The sequence below is a fragment of the Abramis brama genome, assembly GCF_963993115.1.
Source record: "Abramis brama genome assembly, chromosome: 22".
Lineage (NCBI taxonomy): Eukaryota > Metazoa > Chordata > Actinopteri > Cypriniformes > Leuciscidae > Abramis > Abramis brama.
Window position 1 is genome coordinate 23,181,882 of NC_139984.1, and position 18,171 is coordinate 23,200,052.

At 36.2% G+C, this 18,171-nt stretch overlaps 1 protein-coding gene across 1 annotated transcript; it reads left to right on the forward strand.

The window, feature by feature from the left end:
• The first annotated feature begins 937 nt into the window (after positions 1 to 937).
• On the forward strand, positions 938 to 16,404 carry selenoi (selenoprotein I). Its single transcript, XM_084100025.1, has 10 exons — positions 938 to 1,091; positions 3,670 to 3,738; positions 4,781 to 4,889; positions 6,595 to 6,669; positions 7,226 to 7,488; positions 8,727 to 8,835; positions 10,528 to 10,576; positions 10,729 to 10,909; positions 11,396 to 11,578; positions 13,850 to 16,404. The coding sequence occupies exons 1-10, from the start codon at positions 1,035 to 1,037 to the stop codon at positions 13,955 to 13,957; spliced, it is 1,203 nt and encodes a 400-aa protein (XP_083956151.1). The 5' UTR covers positions 938 to 1,034; the 3' UTR covers positions 13,958 to 16,404.
• The last annotated feature ends 1,767 nt before the right edge of the window (positions 16,405 to 18,171 follow it).

Below are 18,171 nucleotides of genomic sequence, written 5' to 3' on the forward strand. Positions count from 1 at the left end.
AGTATAGCACAGGAGCATAGAAGGATGGATATAAGTTTAGCTTATCTTATCACCAGGTAGCCTACTATTTCTTAAACGATATCTTTGAATAATTGTAAAAAAGTATAAATGCACGAGAAGTTTATAAGTTTTATCAGTAATATACAAATATATTGTATGAGTTGTGTCGTGTGCCTGACAGATGTAAACTTTCTACTGAGGTGGCAATTTGTATTAGATTCGTAGATTTGTATTGACCCCTAGTGGGTGAACAGGGGCCTTACACAATAGTGAATATCGAACAAAAGGCAAACATAAGTGAGCCATGTGCTCATACATAATATAAATATTCTGTTTACAATAAAAACAGCTGTTTTATATCCATACATTTAAGGTATATGCTTATAGAGCAACTTAAATTTAAAACGTGAACCTACTCACAGAAATAAAAGTGTGACTAACCCCGGACTAAACTCACGTAGTGTAAAATATTGAAAATGTTTTTGTATTACGGTGCATATTTAGTCTGTATAGGGCTACATTTGTAAATGTTTAATGTAGACTAGAACAGGGATTTAAAAGTCCAGGCAGCAGGTGTGTTAGGGGGGTCAGTGGAAAAGATTAGAGAAAACTGGGTAAACAAAAAAAGTTAAAATTAAATATTTTTGATGTGTAATACATAATAAATAACCAGTACAGTAATATGATGTATAAGTATCACGCCTATAATAACGTAATAATGTAACTGAATAGAAACTATATATTTTCAAAAAAATATTTATATTTAGTTTATATTAAAGTTTGGTGAGTTTATATTAATTTATTTTTTTATATTTAGAATTAGAATTAGAATATATTTTGAACTGTATAAATTGTGTCACTGTTAACTGGAAGTTCCACGTCGGCTTTTATTTTGAAAAACGCAATGGATTGTGGGCGGAGTTTCAGGCGTCACGCCACAGCACAGCCACCGCTCACGCGCAGCACTGCGGATACTGTGAGCCCCGACACGGGTGGTGAATTTCGGTTAGTCTCAGAGCCGTGCAGCGGTCATCATGGCTCTCTACGACTATGTCACCCAAGAGCAACTCTCAGGTTTTGATAAATATAAGGTGAGGCCCTTCTTATCCATTCTTTTCTGTACAGTGTGTATGAATTTAGGGTGTCGGCTAGCTGTGCCGGGCTGTAATGCTATCATTGAAAGCATGAGGTCTGCCGGTGTGTGCTGCTCTCTAGAAAGGACAACTGCTGCTTATTGTCACCTTTAAAGAGAAACAATATATTTCCCCTCGAATTTGTAAGATGAATTGATTCATCTTTTAGTTATTAGTGTTTATACTTAAAATTTGAAGGTTCAAAAGATATATCAGTGGAATTAACCGGTTAATTCAGTGGTGTGGTACAGTGACTTGAAACCGCCAGTGAAAGTAGATCTTCATTTCTAAACCTTAGGCGACGGTGTACTTCTGCCAGCTGGACAGAGTGTCCTTTTTTTCTTTTTTCTTTTTTTTTTTAAGTTGACCTACGTACTATGTTATGTTGGTTAGTTTGTAAACCGGGTTAAATTGTAAAGGGATGGGCTACTGTTTCCGCCTCCAACGTGGATCTATGGTTATATTTGAATGTGAGTCACACACACTCCGTGCTTTCACTTGAATTGTTCGTTTGTTAATTTAAAATTCACGTATTACCAGTCTGTAGATGGCAATGTAGTGTCAGTGCTTTGATAAAATTTACAGTTGAAGCACCTGGCAGGATTGATATGCAAAGCTTTTTGTTTATCCACTGGTTGCATATATACACGACCTGTGATTTGTGTTCATGATCATTATAGTTTAACATTATCACAGTAAATTCTCCAGTGCATTAGCTTGCTTATTCTGTCTTGACTCTTGGGTTGTGGTAGACCGAGCATTGTTTTTATCTTTTTTTTTTTTTTACTAGTACTCACACACTTAATCTATAATTTTTAATCAATATACACTACCGTTCAAAAGTAAGATTTTAAAAAAAATCTTTTATTCAGCAATGACTCATTAAGATAATCAAAAGGGACTGCAAATACATTTATAATGTTACAGAAGATTTCTACTTCAAATACATGCTGTTCTTTTGAACTTCATATTCATAAAACAATCCTGAAAAAAAGAAAGTGTCATGCTTTCCACAAAAATGTTAAGCAGGACAACTGGTTTCAACATTGATAATAACAAGAAAAAATGTTTCTTGAGTAGCAAATAAGCATATTAGAATAATTTCTGAAGGATCATGTGACACTAAAAGACTGGAGGAATGATGCTGAAAATACAGCTTTGCCATGACAGGAATAAACTGCATTTTAAAATATATTCAAATATAAAATAGTTATTTTAAATGGTATTATATTTCAAAATATCACTGTTGTTATTTTGATCAAATAAATGCAGCCTTGGTGAGCATAAGAGACTCCCTTCAAAAACATTGAAAAAAAAAAAAAAAAATGTTTTATACATCCCAGGCTTTTGAACGGTAGTGTATGTTCTATAAGTGACCAGCATTTAATGGATCTCTAATTAATAGCACCCTACAATGCCATTATATACAGCTGTGTTCAACAAGAAACAACAGGAAATATGACTTGCTTGCTTATTTAATGTTTTGTTTGAAGCAGGATGCATTTGAAGATAAACTGGGGCCAAAACAATGATCTCAAAAATATACAATGCTCATATCTCAAACAACTACTAACAGTATTGTTTTTGTTGAAATTCTCATAGTGCCTATTATGTTTTTATTGTGTGGTGATCATTAATTATTGCGTTTAATAGCTGCAATAAACAATTACGAATCAGTTTCGCATATCAGTTATTGGACACTAAAAGATGATCAGTATTGTTTTCTAAACATTCATGATGGTGTTAGGCTTCTCTGAACAGGATAGTTTGGGTAAAAGGGTGTGGAACTACTAGAGGGGTCGAGAGGTTGAATTCTGAATGTGCTGTTAGGTGTACGGGCCGCTGAGTTGGTATGTGCTATTCTTGCTCTGCATGTTTGCACACACTTGAACATGCATGACTACTCCCTCTTGCGCAATTTTATTTTTAACCCCTTAACCCCTGTATCAACACTGTACAGCTAAATGTTTAGAAAGCAAGTTTTAGAAAATGCAAGAGTGCATGGCTGACACTAGAAACATCTTTGTAAATGGATAGTATATACAAACTGAACTGATAATAATAATAATATGCATTTTAGTGTATATTTTTTGGTTTTGGTACAGACCTTCCCAGATCCAGATGTTTTCGAGGCTTCAATGGCCACCCCTCCCCTAAGCTCCAAGTGTGACCTCACGCAGGGAGGGGGGGGCAGTTGAAAAGTGATCTGCCTTCACCCCTGAATCATACCACACATTATAATGTGCTTTAGTGAAGAGTTTCATATATGATAGTTATTATTACATTCAAGCCATTCTAAATTGTCTCGAGGTTAGAGTTTATTTTCCAGTCGTGCCAGTCACTTGGGCAGAAGCTGATTAGAGATTCAGGGATATAATGTAGTTACCATTTTTAATAATCAGAAGTCAGCAGAAACACTGTGTCATATTAGCAGAAGCACTCTGTTGTTAGCACTTTTCAACATTCACGCTTCTTGACATGGGTGTTAATGGTGTTTCTTACTCTGCACATTTTGTCGTCTTTCTCTTTTTTGCAGTACAGTGCGGTGGACTCCAACCCTCTCTCTATCTACGTCATGCATCCTTTCTGGAACTCAGTGGTTAAGGTGAGAACGCTCGAGTCATGATTGTCATTTTGGATGTTACCCAGAATGCACAAGGGCATTCTGTCCCTACTGAATGTCGCTACTTAAAATTTACTATTTAAATAATAATTTATTATTTACACAAATAATGGATGCATGAAAACTCAAGATTGAAATTAGGGCAAGCATACACACAGGTCCTTTCAGCAAAAATATTTTATTATAATATATTTAAATTATATATTATATTAATTATACAATGATAAGCCAAAACATTATGACCAGTCAGGTGAAGTTAATATCGTTGAGCATCTCCTGACAAGGCCACATATTAAGGTCTGGGTAGATTTAGATGGGAGGCAAGCAAACAGTTCTCATAATCAATGTGTTGGATGCAAGAGAAAAGAGCAGGAATACAGATTTGAGCGACTTTGACAAGGGCCAGATTGTTATGGCAGGGTGACTGGGTCAGAGTATGTATGAAACAGTAAGGCTTGTGGGTTGCTTCCGGTCAGCAGTTGTGAGAATTTGCCAACAGTGGTCTGAGAATGGACAAACCGCTGACAGGGTGGCTATCCAGTCGAACCGCCGAAAGCTATCCAGTCTGGTCCGAGCCAACAGAAGGTCTACTGTGGCACAATTTTAATGATGGTTATGGAAGGAATGTGTCACAACACACAGTGCATGGCACTCTGCTGAGTATGGGAATACTACAGGACTCCTTCAGGGGTCCTGTAGAGTCCATGACCGCAGAGGACCAACAGCATATTAGGCAGGTTGTTATAATGTTTTGGCTCATAATGTTTCATATAAATGTATTGTAATTATATTATATTTTATAATATATTGTTATTAAATAGTTAAATATATGAAATAAAAAATATTTTGAATCCATAAATGTATAGTGGTATTCCACATCAAAGCATAACATTACGCTGTGTTTTGCTTTCATTGAATTGCATATATGCAACATTAATGAATGTTCCGTCTGGATCTGATTACCTGCGAGGAAGAGCAGACTGTTTGCAACTTGCTAATTTCTCTTTCTCTCTCTGTGTCTCAGGTTTTGCCTACATGGATTGCCCCAAACCTCATCACGTTTACAGGGTTCATGTTCCTGGTACTAACCTTCACCTTGCTGTCCTTCTTCGACTTTAACTTTGATGCCTCAGGTGAGGTCAATAAACTGTGTATGATTGATTGTTATAGTTTTGATGCAGTATTCTTGGTTAATGCCCTTTTCCTCAAAGCTTGGAGCCCTTAACATATTTGTAATGATTACAACTATAACCTACTAAATTAGTGATGATGTACAATGATAGAAGAAAATATTACCTCTGTCTTTGTGTTGTATAAGTATGTTAATTTTTTATATGACAAGGATCAAGGTCTCACTTCCAGCTCATCATTCTTACAATTATCAACTAGTCATCATGCACAGCCACATTTGTACACATTCCCAGATCACTGCATTACAGAGCTTAAACGCACAGTGTTGTGGAGTGAATAATTAAAAGTAGCGATACTACAAACTTAACTACATAGTGTGACATTTGTGTAGTTTTTCCAGTAACAAATATATTTTTCCATTAAGGAGTAATAAAGTCGTAGTGAATTTGGCTTGCAGTTTTACAGCTGAGCAAATTGAAACAATAATCAAATATGGTCTCTCAAAATGGTCTTTTCACTGATGTGTAGCATTGAAAAGTTCAATTAATTATTCATAAATTAACCAAAAAGAAAGAAATGGTTGCCCATTTTGGGTAACTTTTTATGGCAAAATATTTAGTTAATTTGTACTTAATTATATAAATTATTAAATAAGATGTATATTAAAATAAATGCTGTAATGTATATTTTATAAATGTAATATATAAATTACAGCAAATTATTTAAAGGATTCATTGTAATTTTTAGTGAGGACTGGGTAAAAAAAACTTGATTACTCAATTTAAATTGATTCTTAAATCCCAAGATTTGTCTATTCTGTTCTCAGTTGATAAATAAACAGAACTTTGTACCACGTCTCCCACACATTCAATCGCAATATTTTGGTTTTATTTAAATGAATTAAATAAATGATTAAAAGGGATTTAAGTAAATAAAGAAAAAGAAATAAGAATGGTAAAGGTTTCAGGTCCATTGTAGTTATGAAATAAATATTTTTTTTAAAATATGCACACATTCACTCTTATTCATATGTGTAATATGTAAAAAAAAAAAAAAAAAAGTTTCTTGGCTTGTCAAATTCAGTTATGATTGAAATGTAAATAATGGCATATTTTTAATTAAAAAACGAAATTTCATAAAAATGTTAGTTTGCATCACTGGATATTACTGTCGGTAGCTGAACATTTTTATCGTTAATATTTAATGTTTAGCTAGTTGCATCTTACGACGCACTCTTTCATGGCTAAATCTAAGCATTGCGTTGGAATTCTCACTCGTCTTCTGTGAACAGTAAGGACGACTCCTTTGATCTGATTGACGAGCGTTGTTAGGCCGCAGAGGCGGGCCACCCTAAAAATGTAACTTTTTGTCATCCTAACAACAAACAGTGGTGCAGAACTGCATCAAGAATATCAAACATTGGGGTTTACAGCATTATTTGAGAGATTTGTTTTTTCTTGAGAAAATTTGCCATGTACTGTACTTGACATATATCCGATTCATAAATATCCGATTAATTGTTATTGACTCAAATTGAATCGAAATGTAATCGCAAGCTTGTGAATCGAAATCGAATTGACAGTGTGAAAATTGTCAAGACCCAGCCCTAATAAAAGTTCAATATCTTTTAAAGTGTAAAGCTGTTACTGTTGTTGAGTACCTACTTACAAATGGGATTCATTATTTGGGTGTTCTTGTGTGGCACAGGGTATGGCAATGTACATGTGCCAAGTTGGGTGTGGGTAGCTGCTGGCTTTTTCAACTTCCTGGCCTATACCTTAGGTAAGTGTGTCTTTTTGTTTTTTAAATAATACTAATGTTAATGACTCTTCTGTCAACTAGTGGTCTAAATGTCTGGGAATCCATTTTCAAAATGAGTTCATTTGTTTTATTTAAGGCACACATTCTTGCTAATAGGGTTGTCAAAAAATTTTTTTTTTTAAATGCACAATTCTTGTTAACACAGGAAACACTAAAATAACAACATCATTAGGTCTATAAGGGTGCATTTGTACTAGGGCCTATTGCACAGGTCTGATATTTTGACAAAAATCATATTTTTCCTCCCACCTGCGTACATTTATAAACCTGCTGAGGTGTGCTGTATACATTAATAACTCACTAAACAGGAACATCTGACCATTATACAGCCCCAAATCACACATTTGCATATGAAGTTGTAACAAATTTGCTGAAGCTTGCTTTTTAGCACTGTATTTTTTTGTAAGGGTAGGGCTGTGAATATTCTTTTCAGAGAATATCTGAAACTATGCTGATGTGGTAGCAAGATTGTGTGACTATGTGACTTAAATATATTTTGTTGTGTGTGTGCATGCAGATGGTGTGGACGGAAAACAGGCCCGCAGAACAAACTCCAGCACGCCGCTGGGTGAACTATTTGACCATGGCCTGGACAGCTGGGCATGTGTGTTCTTCGTCGCTACAGTGTACTCTGTCTTTGGACGGGGTCAGACAGGCGTCAGCGTGGTGACGCTGTATTATCTGTTATGGGTTGTCCTGTTTTCCTTCATACTTTCTCACTGGGAGAAGTACAACACTGGAATTCTGTTCCTGCCCTGGGGCTACGACATCAGTCAAGTGGTAATTTAATATGACCTGATGATAAGCTGAATGAAAAGAAAACATGGCTTTTACAAAATATTTAAATATAGCTATTTTATTTGATATATTGAATATATTATTTAACATAAGACAATATTAATGTGATATAATATTAATATTAATTAAAATATAAAAATATCTAATTAATGCACTATATTCAAATATCCAGTAAGATTTTTTTGTTTTTTGAAGTTGCTTATTCTCACCAAGGGTGTGATTATTTGATCAAACATACAGTAAAACACTAATATTGTGAAATATTGTTACAATTTAGTTGTAAATGTAAACATTTAGTTTTTACAATACAATACTCCAGTCTTCAGTGTCACATGATCCTTCAGAAATCATTCTTGTATGCTGATTTGGTGTTTAAGAAACATTTCTTATCACTACTGAAAACAGTAGTGCTGTTTTCAACATTGATAGGGATTCTTCAGTGAATAGAAAGTTCAAAAGAACAGCGTTTCTTTGAAATTTAATCTTTTGTAACATTATAAAAGTGTTTACTGACATTATGCAATTTAATGCATCCTTGCTGAATAAAAGTATAACTTTTTTTTAAATAAACTTAAGCTTTTGCATGGTAGTGCATTTTTAAAATGTTATAAAATTATTGCTGGTAAAATTTAGTTTGAGCATGTCGCACACAATAGATTAAAGGGATAGTTCACCCAAAAATTCAAATTAGCCCATGATTTACTCACCCTGAAGCCATCCTAGGTGTATATGACATTCTTCTTTCAGACGAATACAAAGTGCGTAAAGGTCAAAGGTTACTCTTTTTGTGTAAATCGATGCGTACGGCCATCTGCCGGAAGCTAGTTATTTTAGTTGATAAAGTTTTAAATATGGATATTTTTCTTACACAAACGCATCGCTTCACTTCAGAAGGCCTTTATAAACCCCCGGAGACGTGTGAAGCACTTTAATAATAAATAGATGTGCTTTGATGGACTTCCAAAGACATACATCCTTACACTGCCATTATGAAACTTGGAAGAGCCAAGACATTTTTTAATATAACTCCGATTGTATTTGTCTGAAAGAAGAATGGCATATACACCTAGGATGGCTTCAGGATGAGTAACTCATGGGCTAATTTTAATTTTTGGGTGAACTATCCCTTTAATACTCTATTGATCCTTGAATTAAATAATTACCATAAAAAGGCACTGCCAGGCAGGTTGTAATGATCCTTTTCTGTTTTTTCTTTTCAGACTATCTCTGTTGTGTACTTTATAACAGCGCTGGTTGGTGTGGAAACATGGTACAAACCCGTTATTTGGACTGTTTATTACAGAGATTTCTTCACTGTTATGATTGTTGGTGAGTGGACTTTGCCCTTTCATTGGCTCCTCTTACAGTTAAATGTCATATGCTGGGTTTTTGTTTTTTTCACTGTCTCTCAGACCAAACTAACAAATAACAAATTAAGGGTGTGTTCACACTTGGCATGTTTGGTTCGATTAAAATGAATCCTGGTGCGATTGCTCTGTGCGGTTCATTTGAATAAGTGTGAACGCTGCCATTCGAACCCTGGTGTGCACCAAACAAGCGGACCGAGACTGCTGAAAAGATGGGTTTCTGTCTAGAATATATATCTGCGTAGAACAGTACTAAACGTTAAACACACGGAGGAGTGATAAAGACTGGGACGTGCTTGATCAGGGTTCTCAAGTCTCACGCATTGGCCGTGAGACACACGCAATTCAACCAGTTCACACACTCACACACCACACCGTGTATTTCTCACGCTGAAAAGGCAATGCCAACCAAGTTGTCCTGCAAGCTTTATATATAACGTTGTATACGAGGTGCAGGCACACAAACTGAAGTTTCCTGCCGCCAGCACGTATCTCGGCCAGATTGTACTCTTGTGTACACACACACACCTTAATACTCTGTCATTTGTTCACAATGTCCCACCACACAATAAATCATTATACCATTTTGACTAGACACATTCAAAATGCAAAAAGATTTGTTTTTCCAAACTGTTTGGAGCAATTTGTTATATTTTTGTAATTTTTGTATATTTGTAATTTTGAAATATAACATTAAAGAGTATATTTGATGTGATGAATTGCTCTGTCATTTATCAGATTTACCAATTGTTATAATTTCAATTTGTGCTGGTTAATTATGAACAATGGGTAAAATTGGGGGGCGGGGCTCCATTAGGGCTCCTCCCCTAACCGCATGTGATCTCCCAAGCTTTTGATAAAACTTGAGAACCCTGTTGATGTTGAGCTCAATAAGCTGTGAAAAAGAAAAGCCTCCCTCAGACAGCATGCAATCGCAAATTCAGTTCTCTCTCTCGTCTTATTGCGCTTGAGTGGTCAGATAGACGCACAATAATGTCAAAATGCCTGTCGTCTGGAGTATTCACGTAAACATAGTCGCTTATGTCTCGGTGAAAACCGGATGTGTGTCAGTAAATTGGATCTGTGCAGTCTTTAAGGGACAGCTGCATAATAAACTGCTGTCTGTCTCATTAATGTTAATCAAACAACAAAAGACAAAGGGAAAATGACTTGCTGCTCTTGACTGAATCACTTTTGTATATTTAATAAGAATCAGTTCATATTTAATTCATATAGTGAAGACTATGTAGTGTTTTTGTTATACACTTGATTGTTCAATTTCTGTAGTATTTCTTACTACATGTTAAATAAACGTACTGTAGCTGAAAAAAGTAAAGTGTGTTTAATTTGTATCTTTGCTCTATTGTATTGTAATTTGCTTCTTTGTTCTTATTTTTAATTTCTCATTCTGTGAAATAAGATTTTGGCCCACCCCAGCACACAGTATTGTTTTGGATGTTTGACAAGTTCCGTCACAAACGTTTTTCTTCTTTAGGTTTGATGTTAAAAAATGACTGTGAATGCTAAGTAAACCAGGACTAAATGTATTATCTTTTTTTTTTGGCCCAGACCAAAAGAACCAAGAGAACTAAACAACAATTGTGAACACACCTAAAGGATGATTTCATATTTGTTTTTTGTTTTTTTGTTTCAGGTTGTTTATTTGTTGTAACATTGCCAATGAGCCTCTACAATGTCTTTAAGTAAGTTTCATTCCAGACCTCTTGCACCTCATTTAAAACATACAGTATTGCACTACATAGAAAATGACTCTTTGTACCATATTGATGTTCTGATAAATAATGTATGCTTTGGAACAGGGATGTTTGTTCTCACCGTTTCTCTCTGTATATAGGGCGTACCGGAATAACACCCTGAAACACAGTTCGATGTATGAGGCCTTGTTGCCGTTTTTCTCTCCCGTCCTCTTGTTTGTGCTGTCTACGCTGTGGATCAGTCTTTCTCCTTCAGACATTGTCCATCAGCAACCCAGAATCTTTTATCTTATGGTGGGAACAGCCTTCTCCAACATTACTGTGAGTGTACACAGTCCTCTAGCTCTCTGGTGGCATAAAAGTGACAGTGACATGATGTGAAGGCCAAGTATAGTAACCCATACTCGGAATTTGTCCTTTGCATTTAACCCATCCAAGTTCACACTAGGGTTGTGATGATAAGGACATTTTCCACCGGTTAATCGACGTGTGACAACACCGGTATCACTGCTTTTAAATCGCCAATTCGAAAGCGGAAGTACAATTTGGGGACGGCAATTTCTTGAATGTTGGGTACATTATTCTTCTTAATGAAAAACACAACTAACCCTTTGCAGGTTTTACATTTCGCTTTTAAAACCAAATCTTCCGCATTCATCTTGTCATCTTGTGCTAGTGACTCTTGTCCAACACGATTAATGAAATCTGACATCCTGCCATGACAATGGATGCCTTTCAGTTCCAGTTGAAGCATTTAGTCAATGTCTTCTCCTGACATGCTCTCTTTTTTCTCCTTTTCTCTCTCAGTGCAAGCTCATTGTATGCCAGATGAGCAATACTCGATGCAAGCCATTGAGTTTGTTGTTGTTGCCGATGACATTAGTGGTGTTGCTAGTGATATCTGGGACTGTGCATGATGGTGAAACGATTGTCCTGTACATTTGGACTGCTGTAGTCCTCCTCACTCACATACACTATGGAGTATCAGTGGTGAGTACAGACACACTGACTGCTTCCTAGTTAATTAGTCTTGAAGAATCTTTTTCATAATGATATATTTTGAATTAAATTATAATTATATTTAATAATCATTAGTTAATCCTTGTTATTAGTATGTTTCATAATGTAATTATAATTCTGTATACATCATTTTTCATATGTATTAATAAAATAAAAAAATGACGTAGTCCTGGTCAGAATTATTGGCATCCTTGGTAAATATGAACAAAGAAGCCTGTGAAAATAATTCTGCATTGTTAGTCCTTTTAAACTTTTATTTAAAAAAAAATATTGAAGTAAAACAATTGAAAGTGTTTCATATTTTTCATTATGAAAGAAATGTTTTTCTCCAATACTTGTTTGCCACAATTAATTGCTCCGTTTTATTCGATATTTTTTGCAACCTCCTTTTGTTTTTGCCTATAATGCCTTGTGGGTTTGGAGAAAACTTGAAAGAGATCAGAGAACATTCCTCCATACAGAATCTCTCCAGATCCTGAGGTCCACTCTCCTCTTCAGTTCACCCCACTAGTTCTCTATAGAATTCAGGTCATGGGACTGGGGTGGCCTTGGAAGAACCTTAATTTTGTCCTCAGTGACCCATTTTTGTGTTGATGTTGATGTTTGTTTGCCAAAAAGCTTCTCTTTTTTTCAGTTTTATCTGAGCATAGAACCCAATCCCCTTTTGAAGTTCCAGTTGTGTCTGACAACTGAATATGCTGGAGTTTGTTTTTGTATGAGATCAGAGGAATTTTCTTGAAACCCTCCTAAACTTGTAGTGATGTAGGTGCTTTTTGATGTGTTTTGATGTCTATTTTCTGCAGTTCTCCTGCTGTGATCCCTGGAGAGTCTTTGGCCACACGAACTATAAATTGTCATGAAGACAATGCATGCGTCCTCTTCCAGGCAGATTTCTAATGCATCCTGTTGATTGGAACTTCTTAATTATTGCCCTGATTGTGGAAATGGGAATTTTCGATGCTTTAGCTATTTTCTTACAGGCACTTTCTATTTTGTGAAGCTCAACAATCTTTTGCTGTAGAACTGTGTTCTTTGGTTTTACTAATTGTGATGGATGATTTAGGGAATTCTTTCTGTTACCTTATTTATACTCCTGTGAAACAGGAAGTCATGGCTGGATAATTTCATGTTAATAGTCACCCTGGTGTGCTAAAAAAATTAAATATGAAAGGGATTAAACCTCAGAGAAATTTTACTCCTAAGAATTTGTAGGGGTACCAATGATTATGGCCGTTGATTGTTGATTTTTTGGGCCGATTCTGCATGTAGAATTGGCGTTGGGCCGATGGTGAGAGAGAGAGAGAACTCTGATTGGCTGTTCAGTTTAGTGAACGAGTCAGTGCACAAGAATAATAGCAAAACAGCGAGCAAAGTTAAGACCGTACAGAGAGAAGGCTGTTCTAATTTTACATCATCTCACCTGAGAGTTCCTGGGCAAATATTTGAATAATAACATGAGCCGAGTGGAATAAAGAAAGTGATTAGCATGATTGATTTTCAAAATGATAAGCGCGCACTGCTTTGTTTACGGCTTGTGTATCTGCAGCCTGCAGTGTAGGTTTCCCTTTTCGAATGATGAATATAGACAAATATAGCTGCAGAAATAGACATATCTCATTTACACAGAGGCTCAGAACATGCGTGCTGGTTGACCGTCGGCTGTTGTCCTTTCGGTGTGTTCAGGTGAAGCTTTTTTGCCCTGACGCTAGGCGACAACCCAGTCAGCTTTCATCAGTGCTAGTTCTTTGGCTTTGTTCCTACCTTTAATGTGATTTTTTTCCCCAACATTCATTAGTTTTACTTCAATGAAAGGTTAGATTTTTGTGAACTTATTGAAAGAAAGATCAAAAGGATAAACAATGCAGATTCACAGACTTCTTTGATTATATTTACCAAAGGTGCCAATAATTATGACCACGACTGTTATTAAATGTTGGTTGACTTCATTATTCTTTTCTTCATAGAATTTCTTCATGCAGTGCTGCAAGCAGTGTGGGGCATTTGCCCTTGACCTTATTTAGAATTATTAAAAATATAAATTTTATGTATTAATATTTAAGTTAATATTATAATAATTAATAATAGTAATACATATGTGGTTATTATTAACCCTTTAATATTTAATAAACTTTATTAAACATTATGATATATATATATATAATAAATATAATGTTGTAAGTATCCTTTGTTAGTTGTCATGTTTTTCTAATTATCATCTTTTCTTTCTGTCTCCCTGTGCAGGTGAAGCAGCTGAGTGATCATTTTAACATATATGCTTTCTCACTGAAGAAGCCCAATTCGGACTGACAGGACGAGGAGAAAATCGGCCTGAAGGCTGCTGAGGTCTAAGCTATCTCAGCATGCTCTTCAGCTAGCCGACTCTCACCAATCACCAAGAAGACACAGCTAACGCCAGGAAACCAAATTGTACTGACCAAACGCGCCTTCTTATTCTGAGGATGCTGCTCAATCAACAAGAGGGTGGAGCTGCACCACAGGGCCCACTGATCCCTGAGGCAGAGCTGCACCATGGGGCTCATCGAGCCCTGAGACAGAGCTGCACCACGGGGCACACTGTGCCCAGGGGTGGAGCTGCGCCATAGGACATATTGGGTTCAGACACACAATTACACAATGGGACTCAGAAATGCAGCTCTACAACAAGATCCACTGAGCCCAGGACCTACAGTGCCTCGACTTGCAGCTGTGTAACAGAGCTCATTCCTCGCAGAAAGAACTGTATTGTGTTGCTCGCTCTGAGGGGAGACAGTTTGGTTGTGTGGTATCCGTGAAGCTGGGGATTTCGCTTGTTTCCTAAGGAAATGTGCTTTTCAGCTGAGATACTAGGAGCCTTGAATGGTTAATCTCACTTATACGCTCTCTGTCAGATGAGTCACACTCACTCCCAACACACACCATCACATGTAGCAAACCACATGATGATGGACACACACATAGGAAGTGATGAATGTCTTTAGCTTATTCGATTTGAAGATTTTATTTACATTTAATTTTGGTGGGGTGGTGGGGTGGGGGGGTGTCATGAAATCAAAAAGAGGTATTATTGAATTGCGTTTCTATAATAGACAGTATAAGAAGACTGGGAAAACAGTCTTAATTTTCAGTTAATATGAAGCTTATTTATATGTATGAGGGAACAGGGATGTTAATTGCGTATCTAAAACAATGGTGCTTTTGCTGATCTCTAAAACTATATAGAATTGTAATAATGACATAAGAAAAATTTAAACCACCTCAAAGATGACTTGTTTTAACTCCATTACAGTGAACACAAGCAACTAGTTTATTTATAATATTACACACGGCTCAAACCACCACCTCATCTGACCATTCGAACTTGTATAACTACTCTACCTGGGATTTTTTTTTTTTTTTTTGTTTCCTTTTTACATTGGTGATGGTGTGTCTGCATGCCGATTTTCTTTTTTTTTTTTCAGTTCTATTTTTGTTTTGCTCCACTAGTAAGCTTTTATTGAGTTTATTTGTGCTTGAATGAAGAGTGCGCTTCAAACCCTGACCAGGAGAGGGTGCACTTGGAGTCAGCGAGTCAAACCTCGCTCCGTTCTTTAAACACGATAAAAGCACTAGTCTGTGTGCCACCAAGTTCAACATGTCGGTTAAACCTGCAAACAACAGGTGTCATGGCCTGCGTTAAGCTCATTCCAGCATTTAGTCTTTTTATTTCTCTCATTTTCCTTCACTTTGTCTATCTACGTATTTTGTTTGGTGGACTGAGGACTTATATGATGGTAATAGGATTTTTTATTTTTTATTTACTTTCACGGGGTCTCCGTATCCAGAAGTGTGCATGAGCTGAATGTATTGTGTGTGTGTGTGTATACATATATATATTACACATGTATATGTTTGGATGAGTGCCTGTTTGTATGTGCATATGTACTGTATGTATATATCTGTGTATGTGGTTTACATACTCTCACTCTGGAAACCTCATGCCTCCATATGTTCTGTTTCTATGAGATGAGAGCCAGTCAGTGAAACCGATCGATTGATGTTTAAACATGTACAGCTTGTCCATGTTGTTATAACATTGTATTGTCGTTGTTCATCTTGCTTTATTTTTTTTTTAACGTTAATAACACGGTGAGATACATATTTCTTATCCTACAAACACCTCCCATTTCACATGAATCAAGAAATGGCATGGATAACATACATAATTTAATTTGTTATATCCAGAGTTAATTCTGTATTTACTGTAATGTCAATATCTAAATACTGACCGGTACAATTTTGCAATATATTATTTGTTAAAGAACGGTGTGATGACACTCATTTCTAAGAGCACTCCTGCAGAATTGTGATCAGAAAGCTTTTTTTAGCCAGTAGATGGCGCTTTTTTCTTTGCATGTGATAGAACTTTGGCATTCTTTGCATGGAGTCTGTTCATCTGAGGGTCAAATTTACTTTACAAATTGGCACATTTCAAGTTATTAGTGCACATAATGATAGGGGAGTCTACTGTCAGAGTGGCTGATTGATGCATTAATTTTGTTTGTTACTATTATTATCAATTTTAAACTGTAAGCATCCCTTTTAAACGTGATTGTTTTCAAACTATACAGGTGGCAGGATAACTGCTGTATAACTGCATTTGTGTGATGCTTTCAAGAACAAGCAATTGTATAATTTTTCTTTTTAATCTAAAGTGGGATAAAAACACTCAAACCTCTGCATATTGTAAAACAAAATCCAGCCATGTTGTAACATTATCTTGTTGTGCTGCCCCATTAAATGTAAGTGTATCCACAGTATCATTTTGTCCTATTGCAGATTTTGACACCCCAGTCTCGGGACAGGCAGGATTTCACTCAGTGCTGCTGCATTTGTGTGTTTCAGGTACTAAATAGTGCACCACCAATGTTTTGTTTCCAGGAAGTAGCCCTTACAAAAAGTATTTTTCACATTGCTGTTTTAGTTGATAAAACCATGCTATTGTCATTTTTCATTAGTTTAAACACACTTTTTATTTTTGAATATAGAAATTTGTATCCAAGAGGGTGGTTTGTGAAATAGTTTTGAAAGAATAGTTGACATTATGCCCTAGAGCCTAATATTTACTTGAAGTACTTCCTGATATTGTATGTTAATATTTCAGTAACACACTTGAATGTTAACTGTTCAGTGTTCACTGATGTCGTTGATGCTCACAAGTAACTAGATAACATATTTGATCGTTTTTTTTTAGCAAGTGTGATGAGATATTTTAAAATGTGCATATATAAGCATGCATGACACATGTATTGCAATTACTTTGTTATATTTTGTGATTTTAACTGCAATTCTATAAACACTTTGTAGCTGGTCTTTAAAGTAGTTTCTAACCTCTTTTTAGTTGTGCTGCCCACATTACATTCACACTGATGTTTCTAGAAACCCAATCAAATATCACAACAGTAAAGGCCTACTATTAGTTTTAACTAATTATTAAAAATGAAGACAAATTGTTACAAAAGTGTTAGCAGTAGCCTAAGCATTCACCCAGTTGTGGGATTTTATTGAGCTGTGAAATCCAATATCTATTATATCCTTTTCAAAACTGTTCAGAATTGTTAAACCATATTTAGTAAAATATAATAATAATTATATACATGTAGCCTATTTACATAAGTGTTACAAAGTGTTTGAGGGTTAGGACACTTTCGCGGGATGATCCTGGTCTTAAACTGACAGTTAATCGGACGTTGCATGAATTAACCAACGCCAGTGTCAGTGTAATGTTCCTGGAGCGCAGTCCGTTTTGTGCGTGGCTGACCCGGTACCTCCAGTGGGACCGCGCCGTCCTGCCCGGGAGTGCGCGCTCAATAATGCATGCACGTCATTAGAAACCGGAGAGGCCCGGTGTATTGCCCTTATTTCCTGGGAAACGCTAGTCAGGACTCGGCCGCACCTCACGTTACACAGAAATCATCTTCGAACATGGGGACGTGTGGCTGTTTTCCCGCCTCGTGCACTAATGGTTGTATTTTTTCATGCAGTTGTACGTTTTGCTAAGTTTTATCTGGGTTACTATTAGCACCGAGCGGTGTCACTTCTGCTTGACCCAGAAGCCCCGGCATTCATATTTTATTCAAACCGGGATTAACGGCGTTTACATCAGTGATGATGAACTCGAGGTTAATAACGGCTCAAACACCGCGCGACCTTTCAGTTTCCCAAAGCACGTGGGGGTTTGAAGTTCTCGCGCTATTTTATCGCAGACTTGTGCGTTGTTTTGTAATTAAAAAGTGTTTGAGATAGTTTGATGTTTTAAATAGTCTGCAAATAACACGTTCATTGAGGCATTTCAGTCTACATTATATACTGACAGAATGAAAAAAATAGATATTTTTTCCACTCACAGAATTGTTTAAAATATAGGCCTACTATTGGACAAGTAAGTCAGGGAACGTCCATTTGTGCAAGTGCATCATTTTTCAATTCGACTAATGATTTATACATTATCTTTGGCGTTAGGCAAGTTTGGGCTTGTTTAATGCAAGATTGGGCTTGACAGGTGCCTGGTCACCTTGACTCAGTCC